Source organism: Pelecanus crispus, chromosome 3 (genome assembly GCF_030463565.1).
Source record: "Pelecanus crispus isolate bPelCri1 chromosome 3, bPelCri1.pri, whole genome shotgun sequence".
NCBI classification, from domain to species: Eukaryota; Metazoa; Chordata; class Aves; order Pelecaniformes; family Pelecanidae; genus Pelecanus; species Pelecanus crispus.
Genome location: NC_134645.1, coordinates 4567667 through 4588702, shown reverse-complemented (window position 1 = coordinate 4588702; position 21036 = coordinate 4567667). Strand labels below are relative to the sequence as shown.

General features: G+C 37.4%; 1 protein-coding gene across 1 annotated transcript; it reads right to left on the bottom strand.

Moving 5' to 3' along the window:
* Window positions 1-254: 254 nt before the first annotated feature.
* On the bottom strand, window positions 255-20733 carry SANBR (SANT and BTB domain regulator of CSR). Its single transcript, XM_009479827.2, has 20 exons — window positions 20584-20733; window positions 18458-18644; window positions 15006-15099; window positions 13709-13947; window positions 12790-12848; window positions 11813-11973; window positions 10845-10931; window positions 10636-10746; window positions 8503-8626; window positions 8155-8307; window positions 7770-7915; window positions 7301-7400; window positions 6157-6189; window positions 4078-4177; window positions 3134-3225; window positions 2991-3019; window positions 2820-2893; window positions 1683-1771; window positions 1218-1309; window positions 255-291 (listed from the first exon to the last, which is right to left on the bottom strand). The coding sequence occupies exons 1-20, from the start codon at window positions 20731-20733 to the stop codon at window positions 255-257; spliced, it is 2157 nt and encodes a 718-aa protein (XP_009478102.1).
* Between the last annotated feature and the right edge of the window lie 303 nt (window positions 20734-21036).

Here is a 21036-nt window from a genome sequence, read left to right as displayed (position 1 = left end):
ATTTTCTATGCAACTTAACACAATAGCCTAAAAAAGCAATTAAGTTTCAATTTAAGAAATAGTATATTTACAATTAAAATAAGTACAGACCTTATCTGATTTGCATTCATTTATCGCACAAAATAATTTACAAGGCTTAAAGTAATAAATAAGTCACTGGAAAGCTTTCAGAGGTGTGCGTTCTCCGTACGTCAGAGTGCAGTACAGTTTCAGGAAGCAGTAATGTATTCTGGCTTAAGTTTTTCCATGAGTCCTTATGTTGGACGGCCTTGACCAAAACGGGATTTTGACCTGGATTAAGAACACATAAGAAACCTATGTACATTACTACTGCTAGAATTTTAAATTATTGTCCAGTCAGTCTCTAGTACAGTATTTGTTTGAAATTACTTTCATGTTAAAGTGTCTTCTGAGAGAAGAAGAAGGGGGGAGAGGGGGGATCTCACTCTCAGAATCTATTATTGAGAAGTTGCATTTCTGCCAGGATACCCGTACCTACTAACTACATATTCATAAAAAAGGTATGCAGCTGAAAGATCTGTGATGTCAGATATCTTCTTTTGAAATCTCTAATTCTACAGGAAGAAAGTCAAATGCATTTTTTTGACAGAAGTAAGACCTGTGAGAAATTCCTCTGACAAGGTATTTGAAGCTTCCAGCCCATCCCTTACAAGTTTGTCAGCAACTCCACTATGAGCTTCAGCTCAAGAGGCTCACCTGCTGGCCAGATTATGACCAGTTCCACGCTCTACAACTGCGCACAGTACGCCAGCTTCTCAGTTCATGTTTGTTTTATCCATTTAAGGTGCAGAGGACCAATATGCAGTAATGTAGGGGGTTTTTTTGGGGTGGGGGGTGGGGGGGTGGTGTTCTTTGGTTTTATTTTTGGAAGGAGGCCAAAGAATAGGCTAAAGACTCTTGGCTAACACTTTTCCAGCTATCCATAATTTTGCAAAAAATTATATTGGAGCAGCAGTCAACCCTCCAACATAGAAGCTATAAAGCAGTTCTTCCAGCATGGGTACAAGAGTTTCATTCTCTGAGCTCTAGTTTAATTTCACAAAGGAAGCTTTCACACCATATATGGTTAAGCTGCTGGAAGGGATGCAGATTCAAAAAAAGTGTATGAAATGAGGCATGTTTTTCTTTAAACACCCACTGCACGCCCCCCCCCTGAAATCCATGTTCTGCTTTTCCCTTTTATTTCAAAATCTTACCTGGCATTCTTCTCAGCATTGTTTTGTCGTGCACTGACCTGCGCCGAGGCCTTTATCTGAGCTTCAAGTCTAGAATAAATGCCTCCCGCATACTGGAATCCAGGAAAAATAAAAACAAACAAAAAAAAATCACATTTTGACATTTTTCCAATTTAATCAGTGACTTTTCATAAAAATCACTAATATTCAGCAGGACCTATGGCACACTTTGTTTCATAAGCACAACCCAGTACTGAAACCTTTTAAACCCATCTGTTTTCCATGCCTAGTTTTCAAAGGCAGTGAACCTTAAATATTAAACTGTTTTCACCAAATAATTGTGCTTGGAAAAAAATGAAGATGGATAAAATTCAGTTCTTTAGCTTAAGTATTGAATAGATGGTATTTTCATTCCTGCTACATAGTTTTGTTACCAAGGCTCACTTCAATTCTGTAAACACTACACTGAGACAGAACAACTCTTACTTCTTTGCTGTCTTTTGACTTGACTCGATCAAGGTCTCCCAGTCTCATTTTTATTAAGTGCCCTGTAATCTCAGACATTCTTCTCTGATCTGTCAGAAATAAGAATAAATATTTAGAACAGAGATTCTCCTTGCTACTGAATACAAAGAGAAAAGAATTAGACGCACACTTCAGCGATATTCTATTTGCAAAATTAGCTTTCTTTTCAGCTCATATAAAAATCTCAAACAACCAAGACCCTAGATCCTGATGCATAATGTAGCTTCAGCAGTGTTCTTGGCAGATACCAGAATCAGCCTGAGGCATTACACTGAGATCAAAATCTATGGGAACAGTTTTGAGGCAGAGCTTTTCAGAACAGCAAAAATGCACAAGAATCACAGGAGAGGACAGAAGGTGGAACAAACGAATATAATTCTGAATATTTTTAGTCAGAAAGACTGGGAAAGAGATAGAAGTGAATGTTTATCTGTTTATCTGCACAGACAACAAATGGCACAGGGATGCAGGAATAGTTATTTACATACTTATATAGTCATCGGATGACACAACTATAACCTCTCTAGGTTAGAACATAAACCACGCTAACATACACTTTTAATGCTTTTTTTTTTTCATTTTCTCCTGCAAACTTTGAATTCCTTTCCAGTATTTTCCAAGACAGCAGGCCCAATGCTGCCCATTTATTTTTCAGTCTGTGTGCAAGACTACAGTGTAGAGTTTTATATGGTGGATTTTCTTTCCATTTTCCTACCACAAACACTTATCCTCCTATAGAATAGATGAGATTGCTAATAAATGCCAATCAAGTTCTAAAGTAATGTTTTCAGAAGGAGTTCCTAGCTGCATGAATATTTTTGTACAGTTTGGAAGAGTCTGAGGTTGCTGTGTGGTTTGGATACAGCTGATTACTAACAATTAGCGTAGCTGAAATCTGTTCTCTTCCAAATGAGGAACAACTAACTTAAAAAAAACCAAAACAAAAAACCCCAAACCATTGCTATTATCTGAGATTAAATTCAATCTAAAGGTTTCTAAGTAGCTACATTTTAGGAAATTAGCCATTTCTTATATGAAAGAACAATTTTCTTCGCATAATATTAACTTTATGAAAGCTAAACTCATGCAAGAACGGACCATCTTCTCTTTGAGCATCTTGGTTGAATCTTAGTGACCTGGAGGCATCCCATTTGTTCTGCTGCATACTCACACTGGTTAGAAAAGAAAGATGCACACAATGTTACCAGTAACAGTTTACAAAAAGGGATATACTACAATATGTTCTCAAGGACTTTGAAAATTACTTACATGAATGGAGATGCATCTCGGGAACTTGACTATCAAAGAAAGAAAACCCCATTAAGTGTGTTTTAAGATCAAGTCCAAAACTTAAGAGAATTCCACATTATTCAGACCAACCAGAGAGGCTGGCTTCACAGCTCTGATTTTACCTTGTCAGAGGGCTTCTCCTTTTTCTGAACACTAGGTGAAGAAACCACTTTCTTTGGGTGCTTGTAGGATTTCTTTGATTTCTCCTTTCTCCCTGCTAATTGAAGAAGTATCTAATAACACCATCACAGATATTTGGAATTTCTACACAGCTACAGAAGAATTTTTTCCCTTTATTCCTTTACAAACAGAGTAAATAAACAGGCTATTTTCCCTTTGTTAGTATTGAAGGCATGCTAATAACACACAGGTTACTCAAAGGCTTTTCTATTACATGCATACAGGAACTCAAGTACATATTTAAAATGCAGAGATGTTACATGTAACTGCCCAAGTTTTCTGTTGTAAAATTAAAAGCAAGTTCACACAAGCTACATCTTTGACCACATTAATTCAATCAACAAGCTCTGAGTTATATCAGACCAAACAAGTTTAAAGTCAAACTACAAAAATTTTCATTCAATTTTTTTTTTTTTTTAAATGTACTGGTAAACTCCAATCCCTTTGAATCAAGACAAAAAGAACAAAGAACTGCCTCTGTTCAAATTGCTCATTACTAGGGTGGAAAGGAAAAATAAAAGTAAAAAGCATGCAAAAATAGTCGTGTAGCTACGGCCTTTTCTTCCAACATTTATCTACAAGAAACTTCATAAAACTTCATAAAAGTAATTTGATAGGCTTTCCTGCAAAATACTCCCTTGATCAACTTTGAGGACATCTCAGACATGAATAGTTGCAGCCTTCTTCATTTGCCAGTGATTTTTGATGGCACTGAGCAGTGGGGTAATTTGTATCTAAACACAGAAAAACTAGAAATAGAATCCAAGTAACATGACTTTTTATTTTAAAAATTCCTAATGTTTAAAATTTGCTTACAGAAGCGTTCCGCTACCTTGAATCCCTATCTCTGAATTCCAGGGAGGATGACTACAGAGACTTGTTGTACCTGGTTTCCTGCATACTTCTTCTTCATCCCCCACTTCATCCTCAGTGACCTCCGAGCCAGTGGTATACTCCTCCTCTTCAGATAACAATGACTGCTGTTTCTAATCAAGAGGAAGAGAGTGCCACAGATTGTGAGCGAGGCTTAATTCCTATTAGATGAGACATTAAATCTGTCCTGAAGGAGTTGTCTTCAAACCTAGCTCCACATCTTAGTGACATAACTTTGTGCACAGTTAGGTCTCAGAACATGATTCTCAAATGTTGAGAAAGTAATTTCAAATCTCTGCTTAGAATGTTTTGATAAATATTTGTGTGTTTCTTCCAAGTGGTCAAGCATTGTAAGACATTGCCCAGAGAGGCCACGGAATCTCCATATTCAGAGATTTGACTGGATATGACCCTGAGCAAAGTGATATAGCTTTGAAGTTGAATCTAACTTTGAAGTTGGCCCTGCTTTGAGAATAGGATGAAATACATAAGATGACCACCAGAGATCCGTTCCAGCACATATCATTGTATGATTCAGTATCCAATGTATTCCTGGCTATGTTATTTTTCTAATTAATAAGAAAATTTACGTTATGGTAGTAAATATCTGAGCTAGCCACATAATGACACAATACAGGAATCTACAAGTTTACTTACAGTTCTATCGAGGCTTGCTGCATCTTGCAAACTGCCTGACATTGCCGAGATACTCACTAATTAAATACCACAAAGCATGCATATTGCAGTGCACTACAAATACACATAGATTCTGTACACCAGGGCTAACTGCATTAATAATTTATTGTAAGTTGGTCTGGAATGCCCGGTTGGCTTTTTTTTTTGTGAACTCACCCCAATACCTAAATTTATTTCCCCCCCTTCTATCTCTTATATATGATAAACCACTTGGCTCCAATATTGCAGTAGGTGGGGTTACAGTGAATAGTTCCTAACCAATCAGCACAGGATAATGAAAATATTAAGGAATGTGATGTTTACATTGTTTGAATATACACACATATCTTTTGAAGTGATAACGAGCACCTAGTAATCCATGAGAAGTTATGAAAGCCCAAAATGGACTTCAAGTTCAAAGAGTTTGGTGGTGGAGTCCCCATCCCTGGAGTTGTTCAAAAAACATGTAGACGTGGCACTTTGCGACATGGTTTAGTAGGTATGGTGGTGTTGGGTGGATGGTTGGACTGATGATCTTAGAGGTCCTTTCCAACCTTAATGATTCTATTCTAGTTTTACATTCATTAAAAAATAATCCAGCCACCAAGCCAACATAGAATCATAGAATCGTTTAGGTTGGAAAAGACCTTTAAGATCACCCAGTCCAACCATTGACCCAACACTACCAAGTCCACCACTAAACCAATTAAGGGGAGAGTAGCAATTTCATGTTTCATTTTAGTGGTGGACTTGGTAGTGTTAGGTTAATGGGTGGACTGGGTGATCTTAAAGGTCTTTTCCAACCTAAATGATTCTATGATTCTATGAACAGTCTTACTGTAGGACACCAGGAACATCAGACTCCAACACAAATCATCAAGAGTGACAGAAGTAAATTGCTGCTCTCTAGCATTTACATTAGGAGAAAAAAAAAAAGTAAATTCTGTGACATCCTATGCTGCTGGAAGAACGACTCCCTATCCTCTGCATTTCACTAGGTCTTCAACCCTGATTAAAAGCTTTTTGCAATGAAGCAGCAGCATAAGGAAGACATGAAGCATCTCAGACAAGCCATCAAAGAGCCAGACTCTCAAAAATGCTGATTTTGACGATTTACATTTCTGTCAGCCTAAAGAACTACTAAGAACTGATGCGTGCATTGCTGGTCTATTGTTTGTTGTCATTTATAAAAACCATTTGAAAGGAATTGTTAATCTTTATTCAAGCCAAAGTAGTACTTCACACATACTTCATACTTTCCTGTAAAAATTGTTGCTATACTGCAACCTCCAAACTACAGCAGAAGAAAATGCATTTTCCTCCAAATTAATCAGAAAATAAGACAAAACTCAAAGCTAGATATCTGCCAGCGCAGAAGAGCAACTATTAAAAATTACGAACAAAATATTTTACTAACCAGCTGTAAAGTCCAGTTCTTCAGAGAAAGAAACTGTAGTCACAAAAAGAGAAAGGCATGTAAGTTAAAGAACTAATAATCATTAGAAGGAAAAAAAAAATGCAAGTGGAATTCTAAAAATAGGAGTGGTATGTTATAGTACAGCAGTCTACACTGGTAACTCCTGGAAGGCCTACTCTCATCTTTAACTACATATTTTGGTGGAATGACTAAGTGTGCAAACAGGCTGTGAACTACTAATCAATTAAATGTAGTGAATTCATAATCACATTTTCATTTAACTAACCTTAGCACTACAAATGTTTACAGCTGATTTTAATCAAAAAAGCAGTCCAGGACAGGGCAGTTATGTACCACGTTGTTACAAAACTTAAATTTAATAGCCTCCTACATTTGTTGTGGAAGAGCTTCTGACACTCTGAAATTCCCACGGAATCAGCAGCATCATGCTACCATCAGGATCACTGAGTTACCAGAAGTTCCACAACAGGTGCAGAACATCAAAAACTTAACTTTGCATGAAATCTCTCTTTAAGCTAGAGTTAGCATTATAAACAGTCTCCTTAAACTTGGCTTAAAAAGTATCTCTGTTGACCTGACATACACATAGTAACATACATACATCATAGTTTGAGGAAGTAAGTCTTCCACATCCGGGGCGGGGGGAGAACCCAAACACCCCCCCCGCAAAACAACCAAAAAAACCAAAACACCACAACCCAAGTTAGTGTTCTTCATTTATGGGCTTACAGAAGTCACGTGGACATACCCAGATACATCTGCAAACAAAATGAAGGCAGCAATTATTTAAATATTTGCCACGTGATGTATTTTAAATTATGACTGGATCCTTAAATATCATCAGTTTAAGAATGGGGGGGAAAGCACAGACATCTGGGGATTTGCCTCTGATATACAGAAGTATTTCCGGCAGACGTGGTAAAATTTTGCCTTTTCACCAACCAGGTATTTTGTACCTATGCTAGCCTACACTAGCCTGCAAAGCTCAGCAGTGCACTTCCTTCCTCCAACAACATATGGGTTTTGTTTTTATTAAAAGTTGTCTAATGAATTCTTCAAAGTACGCTTGTAAGAATCTTCATTATCAGAAAGGAGGCAGAAGAAAACATTAGCAGTCACTCACAGCATTAATTTCTCCAGTTTTGGGACCCCACGGCGTATTTGGTTCTACAAGGACATCACATTCAATGCCTTTTTCATCACAGAGCCCAATACCAGAATCACTTAAAGAGAAAGATGTGAAACAAAAATAAACTCTTTTATTGCATAACTTCAGAATCAGTCTCTCTTTACTCATCACGTACCAAGAGAAGACAGACCTCCCAGTCAGCCACATAATATTTTGGTAACAATCCATTAAAATATAAAGATAGGAGTGAATGCTTAAGGGGGTTGAATGACTAAATGGCTGCTTGAAACATAAGAAGTACTTGTTCTTCTCTTCCCAATTTCCAACTAAACAATAACAAATAAGTTACCTTTAAAAGGCCTACGTCACCCATTTTAAAATGGGAGAGAAATCAAACATAATGTGCACAAGTGTTAAGTGTAGAAGGCTAAGTTATTTCAGTAACACAAGACAGTGTTCTTACCTATTCTCATCCTTAGTGAAAGGAACAACGATAACATCTCTATGATGGAGCAGATCATTCAATATTTTAGTAGTCTGAGATGGCAAAGCATCCCCATCTTCATTTCCTGAAGGTAAATCAACCATGTGATCCCTCACTTTGCAGCCCTGCGACACATATACACACAAAATCAAATACCTGAGTTAACGGGAAGAACTAATTTCAGTAAGTACAATAACAAAAGTTCAATTTTTAAACTTTTGTGTCCCGAGGTCCTAGCCTGCCTTGGGACACTGCAACAATTTACAATCCTTATTTTGGAAAAACTCTATTTTCATAACACAGTCACACCCCCCCTCTGCTATGTGTTAAGCTCTTTTAAAAAAGTCAGCTAGTTTTGAAGTACCTTTGGGAGGGTTGTAGGATCAAATCGAAGTACTTTTTGGTTACAGCAGGGATATACTCCTGTCCCAGTCGAGCCCAGCGCACTTGCTACACCTGGGTAAAGAACCGGCTGCGAATGGTACTGGCAGTGGGAGAATTCAGTACACAGGAAAGACTACATTAGAATAAAAAGAGAGACAATGAGAGAGGAGATTACCTACGGACGTCAAAATTTTGCACTACAAAGAACATATACCAAGCTTTATCGCCATATATTTTCCAAACTGCTTTGATCCCTGCCTCACCCCCCAAAAAGTCACCCCCAACAAGCCATCTACAGACGAACAAGTGAAAGGGAAAATACACTAACTTGGTTACATCTTGAGCAGCTCAACCAATTGACAGTCCCCCAAAGACGCCAATAAACATCCCGCCAAGATTTCAATTCCTCATGAAGGCCAATTAAGTACTCGTGGACTTCCCAGGTTTTGTCTCTGAAAAAGCCAAAGGTCAAGTTGCATAAAGAGTCATAACTCTGTTTTGATCCTGCCACTGGAAAGGTGAGGTGGAGAAGGAGCAGAACAACATAAGTTCCACTGGCGAAAAGCCTACAGAAGAGTTTAGAACAGGAAGGATACAACGCGGGACAATCATCAGTACAAATTCAGACCATGACAGAAGAGCCTATATTTTTTCACAACATCCTAAGCCTACTGATAACAAAGAATTACAGCTTGATTCATCTCAAGCTCCATATACTGCAAATTTATAAGCTAAGATAAATATCAAGCCTTTTGGAAATCAGGAGAACCATAAAACCAATACACAGACTAGAAGAAATCAAAATATGCACATGCAAACAAGTTCAGTCATATTGCAGTTTTCTGTTTTTAAAGTAATATGTTGTGCAACAGAAGCAATGTACTGCCATTCTATTTTATTTGTTTTAAAAGCCAATATAACATATTTCTATGTATCTGCAATGCAACAGCAATTACTCAGTTAAGAATTAAAGTTTGAAAATATAAGACCATGTCTTTTTGATGAATCTGAGGCTTCTGGTCTTAAAAATACAGCTTCTGCTACTTCCTAGTGATAAAACGACACATGCCTCTTCAGAATTCAAAAAAGAATACACAACCTGCACTGGTGCATGTTATCTTCAGAAAGAGCAGATACTGTTTTCTCACCTTTTTAAAGCCCTGGCCTGAATCATGTTTTATTCTATACACACCTAATCTAGACTAAGCGAGCAGTACTTCCAACAGGAAGTTAGTTCTAGGCACCACTAGAAGACCAATAAATATAAGCCTATTTTTAAGTCATTAAAGATAGGCTTGTATTAGCTTATAAGCCTGAATGCATTAGTGGCCAACATCACCTTGCCTAAGGACCGGTAAATGGATTCCCTGTAGAAAAGCAGGCAAGGTAAATAATACCACAAATAAGACCACAAGGCAAATAATTAGAACCTAAATAATCCTCTGAGTAACTCTAAAACCATGCTAAGAATTGCATAGCAACTACATACAGTCTGCTTAAGTGAAGTAATACAATTAATGAATTTTACGTGGCTAATCACCAATGATCCTAATCAGTCAGGACAGGGTTGCAATATTCTGTTCCATTTAGACCGTTAGGCAGAACTTAATCCACACCTTGGAATTACTGGTGGCAGGTAGCACTAAATACGTGTTACCTTGGGAGCTGACACTGAACTGTGTTTTGGTTGTTCTGAACGAAATCCATGTGATGAGAAAGGTCTCCCGTTATTAATTTCACACCATCTTCCTTAAGGGGGCGTGTGGGGAGGGAGGGAACGGCAGCTGATCACGCACTGATCTTCATTAAGAGGAGAATCAAGCTTTTCACAAACGTGGATCAAACAGACAGAACCAAATAAAACATTTGTGCCAAATGAATAAGGCATACATACAGAATAGGTGCTGGGAGCTCCTCTGACACGTATTTTAGAACAGAAAAACAACTGGCAAAGTTTATTTATAGTAGTCTTTAAGCAGGGTAAGTATTTGATTTGACAGTATAAAGTCAGTCTAGAAAATACTCTTCAGCATTTCTTTGCTGGCAGAGGTGGATCTATCATTCAATACCAAACCTTGTAAAAATGCAGCCTTTAATTTAATTTGTCATCAACTACGCATATCTTAAAACCCTTTGACGAAAGAATTAGCTGAGTATTTTCTATTTAAGGCAGTGCAACCCAAAATAGCCCTCCCAGTAATCGTGCTGTAGTTTTTTCCATTTCCACTCAGCAGTGGCACTGCTGAATGAATTTCAGAAGTACATCATCATAATCACCCTTTTTTTGTTTTGCTCGGTATAATATAAGAACTTGACATGTTTCATACTGCTCTTCACATTATCTATGACTTCATTATGTAATGTGAGTATCTGATAATTCCTAAACATGTAGTATTTTTTAAAATCACCCAAAAATCATACAGTTGAAGAAATATTTCTTATAGATATATATATTCATTACCTTATATGAACATAGACAATATTCCCATGTTGATCTATGTTGATTTTTCCTGGTACACAAGGAATTCTTCGTTCAGTTTCTTTAGTTAGCATCTTTTTACATAAACAACACCTAGATTGGGGGGGGAAGAAAGTACTGGAGTAAGAGCAGGACTTTGAAACACAAGGACTTGTCCTTGCAACTGAAGTAGTAATAAGAAAAGACCATACCTGTATAATGTTGCTGCACTTCCTCGAGAGTCTGGATTTAGGTACTCTGGATCAAACAGTCTCTCAATCTTCTTGCAGAAAAGTTTACTATTAATGACAGCAACACAACTTACCCATTAGAAAAAACTGGAAATCGATTTATATATAGCGAGACTAACAATGATGTTCTGATGATATGCAAAGCCACCACATTTCTTTCAGAATCTAGCTTTTAATGTGATTTTCCTTTAAACTAATCTGTTTGGGTAACTGGTTCCTGACCTGGTCATATCTTATTTTTACATAGATGTGAGGAAAGAGATCCCTTAATTTTTTTCCTCTATTACTTACTTTGCCAATGTAAACTGCCAGCTTCTACCTTGACTAAAAAGCCTTTTATTAACGAATACTTCTGTGAAATTACACTTAACTTTAATTCTAAAAGTTATAATGTCTTCATCCCTGCTGATTAAAATCCTTTTTTACTTTCACCTTGCTTGTCTGTCAGTCTGCCCTCCAATAATTGGCCTTCATCTCGATACTGGCTAAGCTGGAGTCCTTATGTATGAAACAGTATTCCATCCCAACTATTCAGCCTTCCAGCCATCCTAAAGTCTACGTCCAAACATCAGAGTTCACAGGATGCTGAAGCCAAACCATTCTCTAAGAATCAGGAGCATGTCATCGCATAAGAAGTTCCTTACCCTAATCCTGGCTCCCATGTGAGAATTCATGAATAATTTGTTCATATCACACCCCTAGTGCGGCCTTTCCTTCTGCTCGTTTCCTATAAAAAGCTCTTTCCTTTTGCTCATAATTTTTATATTAAAATCTGAAGCCACTTCATGACATTCTGTGCTAAAGATACATTATATGAGAATATAAATTGTATACATATCACTTCAAAGCCCACAGTGTCTTAGCTGTTCTGAAAAATGATCCAAAAGCTTGACTGCACTTCAGTAGTGTACTACAGGGCAAGAAGTTACCTCTTAAATTTGTCCCTTTTGTCCTTCAACTCTTCCACTTCGTTGTGCGTGAAGAGATCAGCAATGTGCGTGACAAGATTAGCATTGATACAATTCATGTTACATGGTGTAGCTACAATGGCGTTCATATTTTTGTGACAATAATGAATGCATTTTTCTACCTAGGAAAAATAGAAACGTTAAAAATAATGTTAAGGAATTTTAGACAAAGCTATCTCAAAAGATGTACTAATTGCTTCAAGATTTTTATTTTTTTAAAGCGTGGTGTTTTGGAAAACTATTTCAGTTCAACTTAAAAATAAAAAACAAGTCTCGGATTTGTCTAAAGGAGACTCTGAATTAACATGACTCTGAGTTAGTTTGTGTTCTCCTCCAAAAGGTTTCTACAAACCAGAAAACAACGCCACAAATGTTTCAGTTTCAACAAGTGGTAGCTTCCAATTGCTTGTAAAAAGAGAACCACAGTACACATTATACATAGTATTGCCTGGATCTCAACTTAAACAGCTATGTTTACTGGGTGTTTAATTGTGGGTCACCCCAGTGACAGAACTTCTGACAAACATTTTAACAAACAAGTCAGTAGATACTGCTTATACAGAGCTGGAGAACCAGATCCTAAATTGAGGAAGTGTCATTCATGTAAAAAGGGTATAAACCAAAGGTATTCATTGACTTAATAATCTTTTTTGATAAAACCTATCAGAAGTCAGATAGTGATGTTACTCTAGATAAGTCATCAGAAAGCAAATCCAAGATCCCACTATCACATTTAGAAATAACTTATTCTGTAAGTTTTCCTGCATTGAGGTTCTGCAAATATGAGATGACTGCATTGAATAAGAAAGGTGGTAAAAGTCTCAAAACACTTTCATTGCATCATTTGTTTGTGTAACAGCCAAAGCATAACAAACAAGCTGTTAGACACCTGGTAATCAACTGTGCCCTTATGGCAGAGAATCTTTCTTAATACTTACTAATGAATCCATCTTCAAAAACTCAGAAGAAATAAGAATTGATATGACATTTGATGGTTCTAAAAGGTAACAACAAAAAAAAGTTGTTTTTTACATGAGTTCTTTCGATATTTTCACATCACATCCCTCCCTCTGCACATTTAGTATCTGTATTATTTCACCAATCAACCTGTCATTCCATCTTCCGATATGTAGAGTATTTTCCATTTTAAGAAACAAAGTTTTGGTTTATCAGTTAGGTGACCAGAATACAACTATAACAAACTGGAATTTCTAAGAACTGCAAAAGGTGGCTTCATAGGGATGCAACGACTAAACAATTATACAACAAGATTAAGTTCCCTCTGTAGCCATTGTACTCAGTTGAGATTTTGCTTAACATAACCTTTGCATTGCAAGTTATAACTCCATTCTCTTGGTTTGTTTATAGTTTTAAAAAAATGGCAGCAAAGGCTCATAAAAAGATTAAAAACTTGCCTCAAATTCATAAAGACAAAAGTTCTTCTACCATTCTATCAGACTGCATTGCAATTTTAGAAAATATCGCAATTGTACCGATGGGGAGAAGAGGGGAAACAAAACAAAACCGAACAATCATCAGTATTTTAAAACTACCACTCTGTTCTTGTTCAGAAGAGGTCTGAAGAACCTTAATTAAAAACACCAGATCCCAAAATATATTAGACCTTTTTCACTGCTTCACCTATCAGGATGTTTCCTCAAAACTGTCAGTGTTGACAAATCAAGACCTGCTACAATGACCAGAGGATCTGTCACAACACTTTTCGAACAAATTACAAGCTTCAGTGCAACAGTCAGAAACAAAGAGACTGGGGCTGAACTGTATAAAAACCATTAATCTTCCATTAGTACAGAACATAACGAACCTACAACAAATGATCTACACGCTTTCTTTTACCTAAAGTGGGCATTTCAGTAGCTTCAAATTCTTTAGTGTTCCTTTTAACATATCTTATCAACCAGTCAAAGATGTGAACATCACAGTGCACTGAAATGTCCACCTCTTCCCAGCGCTGGGCATCCACTGACAGATATTCAGCAAAGTATTTCATTTCCGAAATCAAAAGGTCTCGAGGACAAACAAAATCTTCTTTGAGGTTTTTAGCTTCATCACACACGTGGATCACCATATTTGGCCTCAAAAAGAAAACAAGCCACAAACCAAATTAGGACCGTAAGCCAATTAGAACACCAAAACCGATCAGCAAAGATCTTGTCTCCAAATCTGGATCACACATTGCAACCCTCATGTCCCTAACAAGTTTTTGTTAACAGAAGGAAAACAGGAGTTTGCACTATTAGTTAATAATTGCAATTTAATAGAAACTATTGTCTGATAGCATTGTCAAGTGAAGAACACAAATGCATATCCTCTGGTACATAATCACTGCGATTTAATGGTTAAGGGACTGAAAAAAAATAAAATTTCTAGCTTCAGTCCCCAATTTTGTCTCCAGTTTGTTATGGGATCCCTACCTGAATTACATAAGGAACTTATTTGTTCTCCCTTTTTTATTTTCTTGAAAAAGTAGGCAGATACATATGCCTAACTTACTGAGGCACCAAGGGCAATAACAGCATACAATAGCTATTTCCATCTGTGGAAATCAGACTTGTCTTATCGTATATTAAAATAACTATTTCTTACGAAAAGATCACAGCTAGAATCAGTAAATGCTGTCTCTACAGAAAGATGGTTACCCTTAGGCTGCAAGCACACGCATTATTCTGTGTGTACTTGTATAGTACAGAGAACAGTGATGTGCATGGCTATTTAGATTCATAGTAAAATTTTTCATTTGCACTTTTCATTTACAGCTTTCTTTTCATGCTTTTACATAGGACAAATCTATGTTCACAGAAAATGTATCTTTTAAAATGTTACTGAGCATCAATCTTGTTTCACTCCTTTTTAAAATCAGGTTACGTTTCCCATTCTCTCCACAGCAGCGATCAACCGCTTGGAGGAACATTATGGACAGATTCGTACGTAAGATATCCCCGTTGCACATACGAAATTCTCAAACCAACTCCTACTATTGCTGTAGCAATGTAAGGTTTCAAAATTTCTTACAGCATTTATTAGGATGTTCCCAGTTGTTTTCTTCGTGATAGTAGAAAAGTACGAGCAATTTAGACCTCTTTCTGTCGGTTCTGTAATCCCCTAGATATCAAACATACAAAGATCTTCTTACCCCTGGCTTTCGTCAGTGCTTTCTCCACCTTTATTCACAGGACCATTCTCCGATTCTGAAGAACAATTCCTTGTGGAGGTTGTGCTGGGCCTTCCTTAAATGTAAGGGAAAAAAAGGCTGTATTAGAATAAAATGCCTGACCTTTTGCTCTTCAGCATCTTGGAAACGCAACTGAAGTACAGCTCTCACGGTGGAGCGATGTTACACAGCTAGCAACAAATCTGTGCTACCGTAAGGCCTACTAGATAATCCAAATTCCTGCTCTGAATGCCATGCACTGGAAACTCACATCAGCAGCATTGCCAGGTTGCCCAGACACTTGGCTGCAAACCCAATTGGTCCTGTCTCAGTAGAGAGCAGTAAGATTCATGCAGAGTCTTCAGCATTTCTGTCTGGGAATGCAATCCACTCCTTTTGCTCTCTTTGTCTGCATTGTAGCATGTGGGTCTTAAGACTCTGTCACATCAAAACTTCTGTTTTCAGGAAGCTTTGCTGCCAGGATATAACAACTTGAGACTAACTCCGCTTCTTATCCATCATTCGTTAGCTCTGTTGCTTCCAAACAGAAGCACAGAAGCTCTTAAGATGTGTTTTTGCCAAGTTTCTCAAACACATGGCTTAAAGCAGCAGGTTGTATAGAACAATGCTCAAAGAAAGCAGACCTTCAAATTTGTCTAGTCCTAGAACTACATCACGTAGCTTACTCCAGGAATAAAGGACAGCTGCGCTTTAGTTCAAATGGGCTATCTTCACAAATGCACTACAAGCAGTGGAACCCGGGCACAAAACCTAGTGAAGTCCAGGAGGTCAGGTCACCAAATCCACCGAGTTCTGGGTCAAGGGTTAAGACAACTCCAGCAATCAGACATTGAATAACATTTCCGACTGATGAATGGAACACTGCAATCTGAAACATCAATAATCTTGCTTGTAAGCCAGAAAGATCATTATCTTTTTTAAATAATGGAAGGGCATATGCCTGTCTTCCACTGATGAAAACCCATAAGGTCGTGACTTTTCCATGATTACTCCCTACTCTCAGATTTCTAGGAAAAAGAGTTGCAGAAGCATCTTCTCCCTCTCGTGTAACGTAAGAGTCTGTACTCTTCTGAAGATGACCAAGATAGACGTCTTCAACTTATGGCTAAACAACTATAGCAGACTGCCACCAAAAATGATCTGGAAGCTCTATACAGTTCAGAACACAGCAGTTATGCCCTTCAGGAAAGCAAAGTTATCACACCAGAGGCAGAAGCAGCAAAACTTTCTCCACAGATATAGCCTAAGGCTTTGCACAGTTCAGCCTTAGTAAGGCCATAGACAGGGAACACAGTTAATAAAAGGGAAATATTTACTAGACAGACCCTAGTAAAACCTTGGAAGGGGCTGGGTCAGCCACAGCCTTCAAGGCAGCCATTCCACTGCAGGCAAATGACCTGTGCTAGCATTAAAACAGCCAGCGTGGGACTCCTAGATTTTGAATGCAAGGTAAGGTGAGTATTTTAAAGGAAGAGCCTGTAGAAAAAAATGACATGGAAGAGTTCTGTCTGCAAATATTAAGATTATTTTGAACGCAGTGAAGTTATTTATTAAAGAAAAGGAAACAATGCTGACAAGAATATGCAACGCAGCCAAATTAACGGGGATGTCTGAGCTTCGCCATATGTTTCTTCCTTTTTTTTTTTCCTTTCCCCCAAAGCTTATAGCTTGTTTGACTTTTGAAAGTTAGTAATAAATAGTTTGGGTAAAAGGCTGTCCTATATGCTTGCTTACTGCCATAATAGGCATTCAGAGACACTATAACAGCAGTTTGCCTTATAATTAGCAAGTAATGAATGAGCTGTTATAGCTCAGCCAAAACCAGAATCCAGCTCAAAATTAATTTGGTCTGATTGCTCTTTCTTGCTGTTACTCGTGTCTACAAACAAATCCAAACAGGCCCAAAATTCTTGATCCTAACAATAAGCAGATATGAATAAATCCACTAGGAAGTAATTTAAATTAAACAGAAAAGCCTATTTGTAAATGTTTTTTCAAATCCCCAGTTCTGAAATATACAAGTACCTCACAAATATTAAGAAGGTGAGTTCGCTACAAGCCTGTGAGAAAAAGATTAATTATCCTAATTCCATATCAACAAATTACATATAAACAGGGAACATTATTTATCCAAAGTCGCAAAGAAAACAGAAAAATCTCAGGCTAGGATCTTGTAGTAGGAAACATTAGGGTACTTAACTGCACTAATACTTATTCCATGTATTACATTGTTAAAAAGAAAACATGCACTAATCGTCTAAAGAGTTCTATAAGCAGAGTTAGCTTGTTAACTGCCTACCGGGAAGCTTCTAATCTTGTAAGTAGCCACCTGTGGGTGCAAGAAGCATTTATTCCACATCATGCATGTAACAAGTACATAACTGAAAGCTGATTGGAAGCATTTGGAAGCATTTTGAGTCTAGATACTACATATACAGTTTTTAAATATCATCTCTTCATTAGAGTTATTAAAAACATTTCATTCCTTCTCCAGCAAAGGTCAAACAGATGTTTTTCTTCTGCAACGAGTACAGCGACCAGAAAGCTGCAGCACTGTGAAGGACATCATAACAGAGAACATTTTGTTTAAACACTTCACTGTCATCTTAATTTTTAACACAGAAATTGTTTACTCATTACTGAAGCAAATTTCTCACGCAACACATTTACCAAGTCCTACAAGGTGCTGAAAACATCTCAGTCTACAACGAAAACCAGAGAACAACTATCACACAGTCAATTACAACTTCCTCCAGGAGAAGAACTTACGGAGATGTTAACAGTATTTAATTGTGCTGTGATTGAAATACAACAATAAGGACCAGCTCTCTTCTGCCAAGTTATTATTGGGACACATAACTGACTAAGACACATTATATGTCACTGCGAGACCGTCTTACATCAGAAAGTAGCTAGACTACGCTCCAACCCCTGCGTAGCCATCTTGACACCAAGCAGCATGGCAGACACAGGGCTTTTTGCTGGGAGAGAAGGGTCTGACCTCAGTGGATCACCTTCTCAGCTTTCTGCAGCTTTTCTACACAAAACTCTCCAGTTATTTTAATAACACAGCTTAACGTGATTGCAAATGGCTGTAAGTTTAACAGTACCAACACTGGGGGTACAAAACAGGAGTGAAATTCCTCTCCCCACCAAAAATCCTTAACAGAGGATTTAGCGTAAGGATTTATGCCTTTTGGAAGGACAAGCTATTAAAAATACCCAATTAAACATCGATTCTTAATCTAAACTAAGTGAAAGTGACTTCACATATGCATTATATTTATACTTCACTTTCTTTTTCAAAGATGAACAAGTACTATTCCTGGGTGGACTTACCACTCAGGACAGAAAAGCATGCACTTACTGATTATAATCAAAGCCAATATATTTCAGAATGACTAAAAACATACCAGTTATAGTAATGGAATCCTGCCCAATAGCAGGCTCCTGAAACTCTGTCTGTGTATCGAGCAAGGAGGATTTGATGTACGTGGCTAAAGTTTCCACAGGACTCCCACCAGCGGCCATCAGGGGATTATACTGGTTGTCAACAGGTGAACTTCCACTGCTTTTTAGCTCATCAAACCTTTTTGCACACTGTCACAAGATTAAATGATAGGACAATGAAGCAGTAGCTTTCAGTACATTTTTAATAACTATAATTTGAGACAGCTATTGTATTTCATTATATCTTTTGCATGTCAACAGTTACTGGTATAAAACTTACAATGCTTCCTGTTTAGTTAGTGGTATCAGGAAAGTACGTAAATATACCGTAAAATAAGTAAGATTTACCATAATTAAACAGTCTAACAGAAAGAGAAAAAAAAAAAAAAAAAAGATTGAACCCATTTCAACCTTTATTTCCTTAAACCCTGTAATTTAAGCCTGATCTTCAAAAGGGAAAGTTACGGGCAGAGTTTACATTCGCTCTTTATAACTAGTTCTTTAACCATAAACATTGTCAAATATTATTAAAAGTAGCTACAGTAATTGGTTCATAATTATTATTCTTTTACTTTATGACTTCCATTCTGATTTGGACAAAAGGGACTGTTGATTTCCACTGCAGTTCTATTAATTTTCCATTCCGTGTTTTGATGAACTAGAAAGTCTTTCCGTTTTGTAAATCTGTACTGATACAATGACAACTCCAAGTTTAGTTCAGCAGAATCCTATACACAGCTGATTTACACATACAAGTGAATCTACTTAATTCTACAGGTGATCTTCCTGAGACACAGCTTGTCAGGCTCCATTCAAGCAGCTGCTTTTATTTCTTCCTTTTGGACTGAGCTAACTGGCACTGCTGCACGCCACCTGCCCCTTTGGGAGAGGTGCACACAGCGAGATCCTTCTGATATTAATGCAGTGTCTCAAATTTGTAAGGATGCCAGGCTACTATGTACAACAGATACATGAAAGCACAGGTATACATTTACTTCATTGCCTTAAACAGGGACTCGGCATGTTTGAGACACTTCATTCTTTTAAAACAGAGTAACCAGACATGTACTCATCAACCATATTATCTTAATTAGTATGAGGAGAGAGCTCACCGATACTTTTATAATCATTTTGATTGCTTAATGTGCATGGTTCTGTCGGCAAATTGAAAGGTAAACAGTAGAGACCCCCCCAAGCGCTTTGCCAAGCACTTGACAGGCAGTAACATTCCACAGAAGCTTCTACTCCCAGTCATTCACTTTTATGTTTTAAATACAAGGTTACAGTGACGCCCAGTAGCAATGCTATAAATATGAGCTGACACATTTCATTAGGTTTGCAAGAAAATAAAGACAGTTGGCTTGGTTTTTTTCCAGCTTTGCTGAACCACAAGGGCAAAAGATATTTTCCTCTTTTAGCTTACTTCCCCTCAGAACTAAAAAATTCAAAATTATTATCTAAAAAAAGTAAGCATTTCACCGGGAAATTCAGCAATCCAGAAGGATTAAGTACACGGAGGTACTAGGTTCTTCCAACTCTATTCCACTCAAAGAAAGAAAAATCCACATCTTGCAGGACTAAGCAAGAGCCAACTACACTCTTAACTACCTAATGGAGATCCGTAACTCATGCTTCCTTAGAATTGTAATGACAAGCACAGAAAGTTATCAGCTTTGTTAGTAAGTATACAACCTACATGAGGTTAGTGGGTACTGCCATCCTTTCCATGAAAATCTTAGCTATGTAATTTGAAATACATTAGCACAACTACCTTTTGTTTTTAATTCCACTTCTTAATTTTTACTTCCCAGTCATTTTTGTTCTTATTCTGTATCAGTTCTAATGAAATAAAAAGCAGAATGTATTTCTTTATTTCAATGCTCAGGTTTTGTAGAAACAAAAAATTTTTTTTCAATCTACTGCTCATTTAACATTTTTGATTCTTTAGGTATAAACTACTTCAGGGGAAAAAAACCCCAAAACAAACAAACAAACCCCTTAACTTCAATTTCCCTCCCTCCCCCAAAGATGTTCTCTTTTTCATAGAGTATGGCTTAAAGTATATGAATTCTTTTATTAGTAAATTCACCTCTTTGGATGTATATCCTGGAACTAGCCTTGCCACGCTGTCCCAGTTGATGGGCTGAGGAACACCAATTAGGGAACACAGGATCATATCCAAAACCATTTGATTGTTGTCATACAGAAAGTTATTGTTTTCTGAAAATCCACGACTCATTTTTGGCTACTTAAGCCTAGAAGAGAAAATGTTATTAGTAAGTCTCACTGCACGGTTTACTAAAGCTTGAGCTACATTAACCGCAGCACTCCGTAAGTTAGTATGGGAAATGTTTACCACAGCATTACAGTCAAGTACTAATGCTTCATTTGACAAAATTTACATATTCATATCTGGGGGGAGAAGCAGATGCACAAAACACACCACAACCAACTCAACAGCAGCAGGTACTACCTACCACTCTGTTGAGTTGCTGATTGCAGGAGGGATTCACACCCCACTGATCCCTCCAGTGCAAAAAAA

Excerpts from the sequence above, each read along its gene's own strand:
- SANBR (XM_009479827.2), bottom strand. The coding sequence starts at position 20,733 with ATGAGTCGTGGATTTTCAGAAAACAATAACTTTCTGTATGACAACAAT. Across the intron at positions 11,974-12,789 it reads TTTTGAAGATGGATTCATTA|GTAGAAAAATGCATTCATTA; the intron begins GTAAGTATTAAG and ends TATTTTTCCTAG. Across the intron at positions 1,772-2,819 it reads AGATGCTCAAAGAGAAGATG|ATCAGAGAAGAATGTCTGAG; the intron begins GTCCGTTCTTGC and ends TATTTCTGACAG.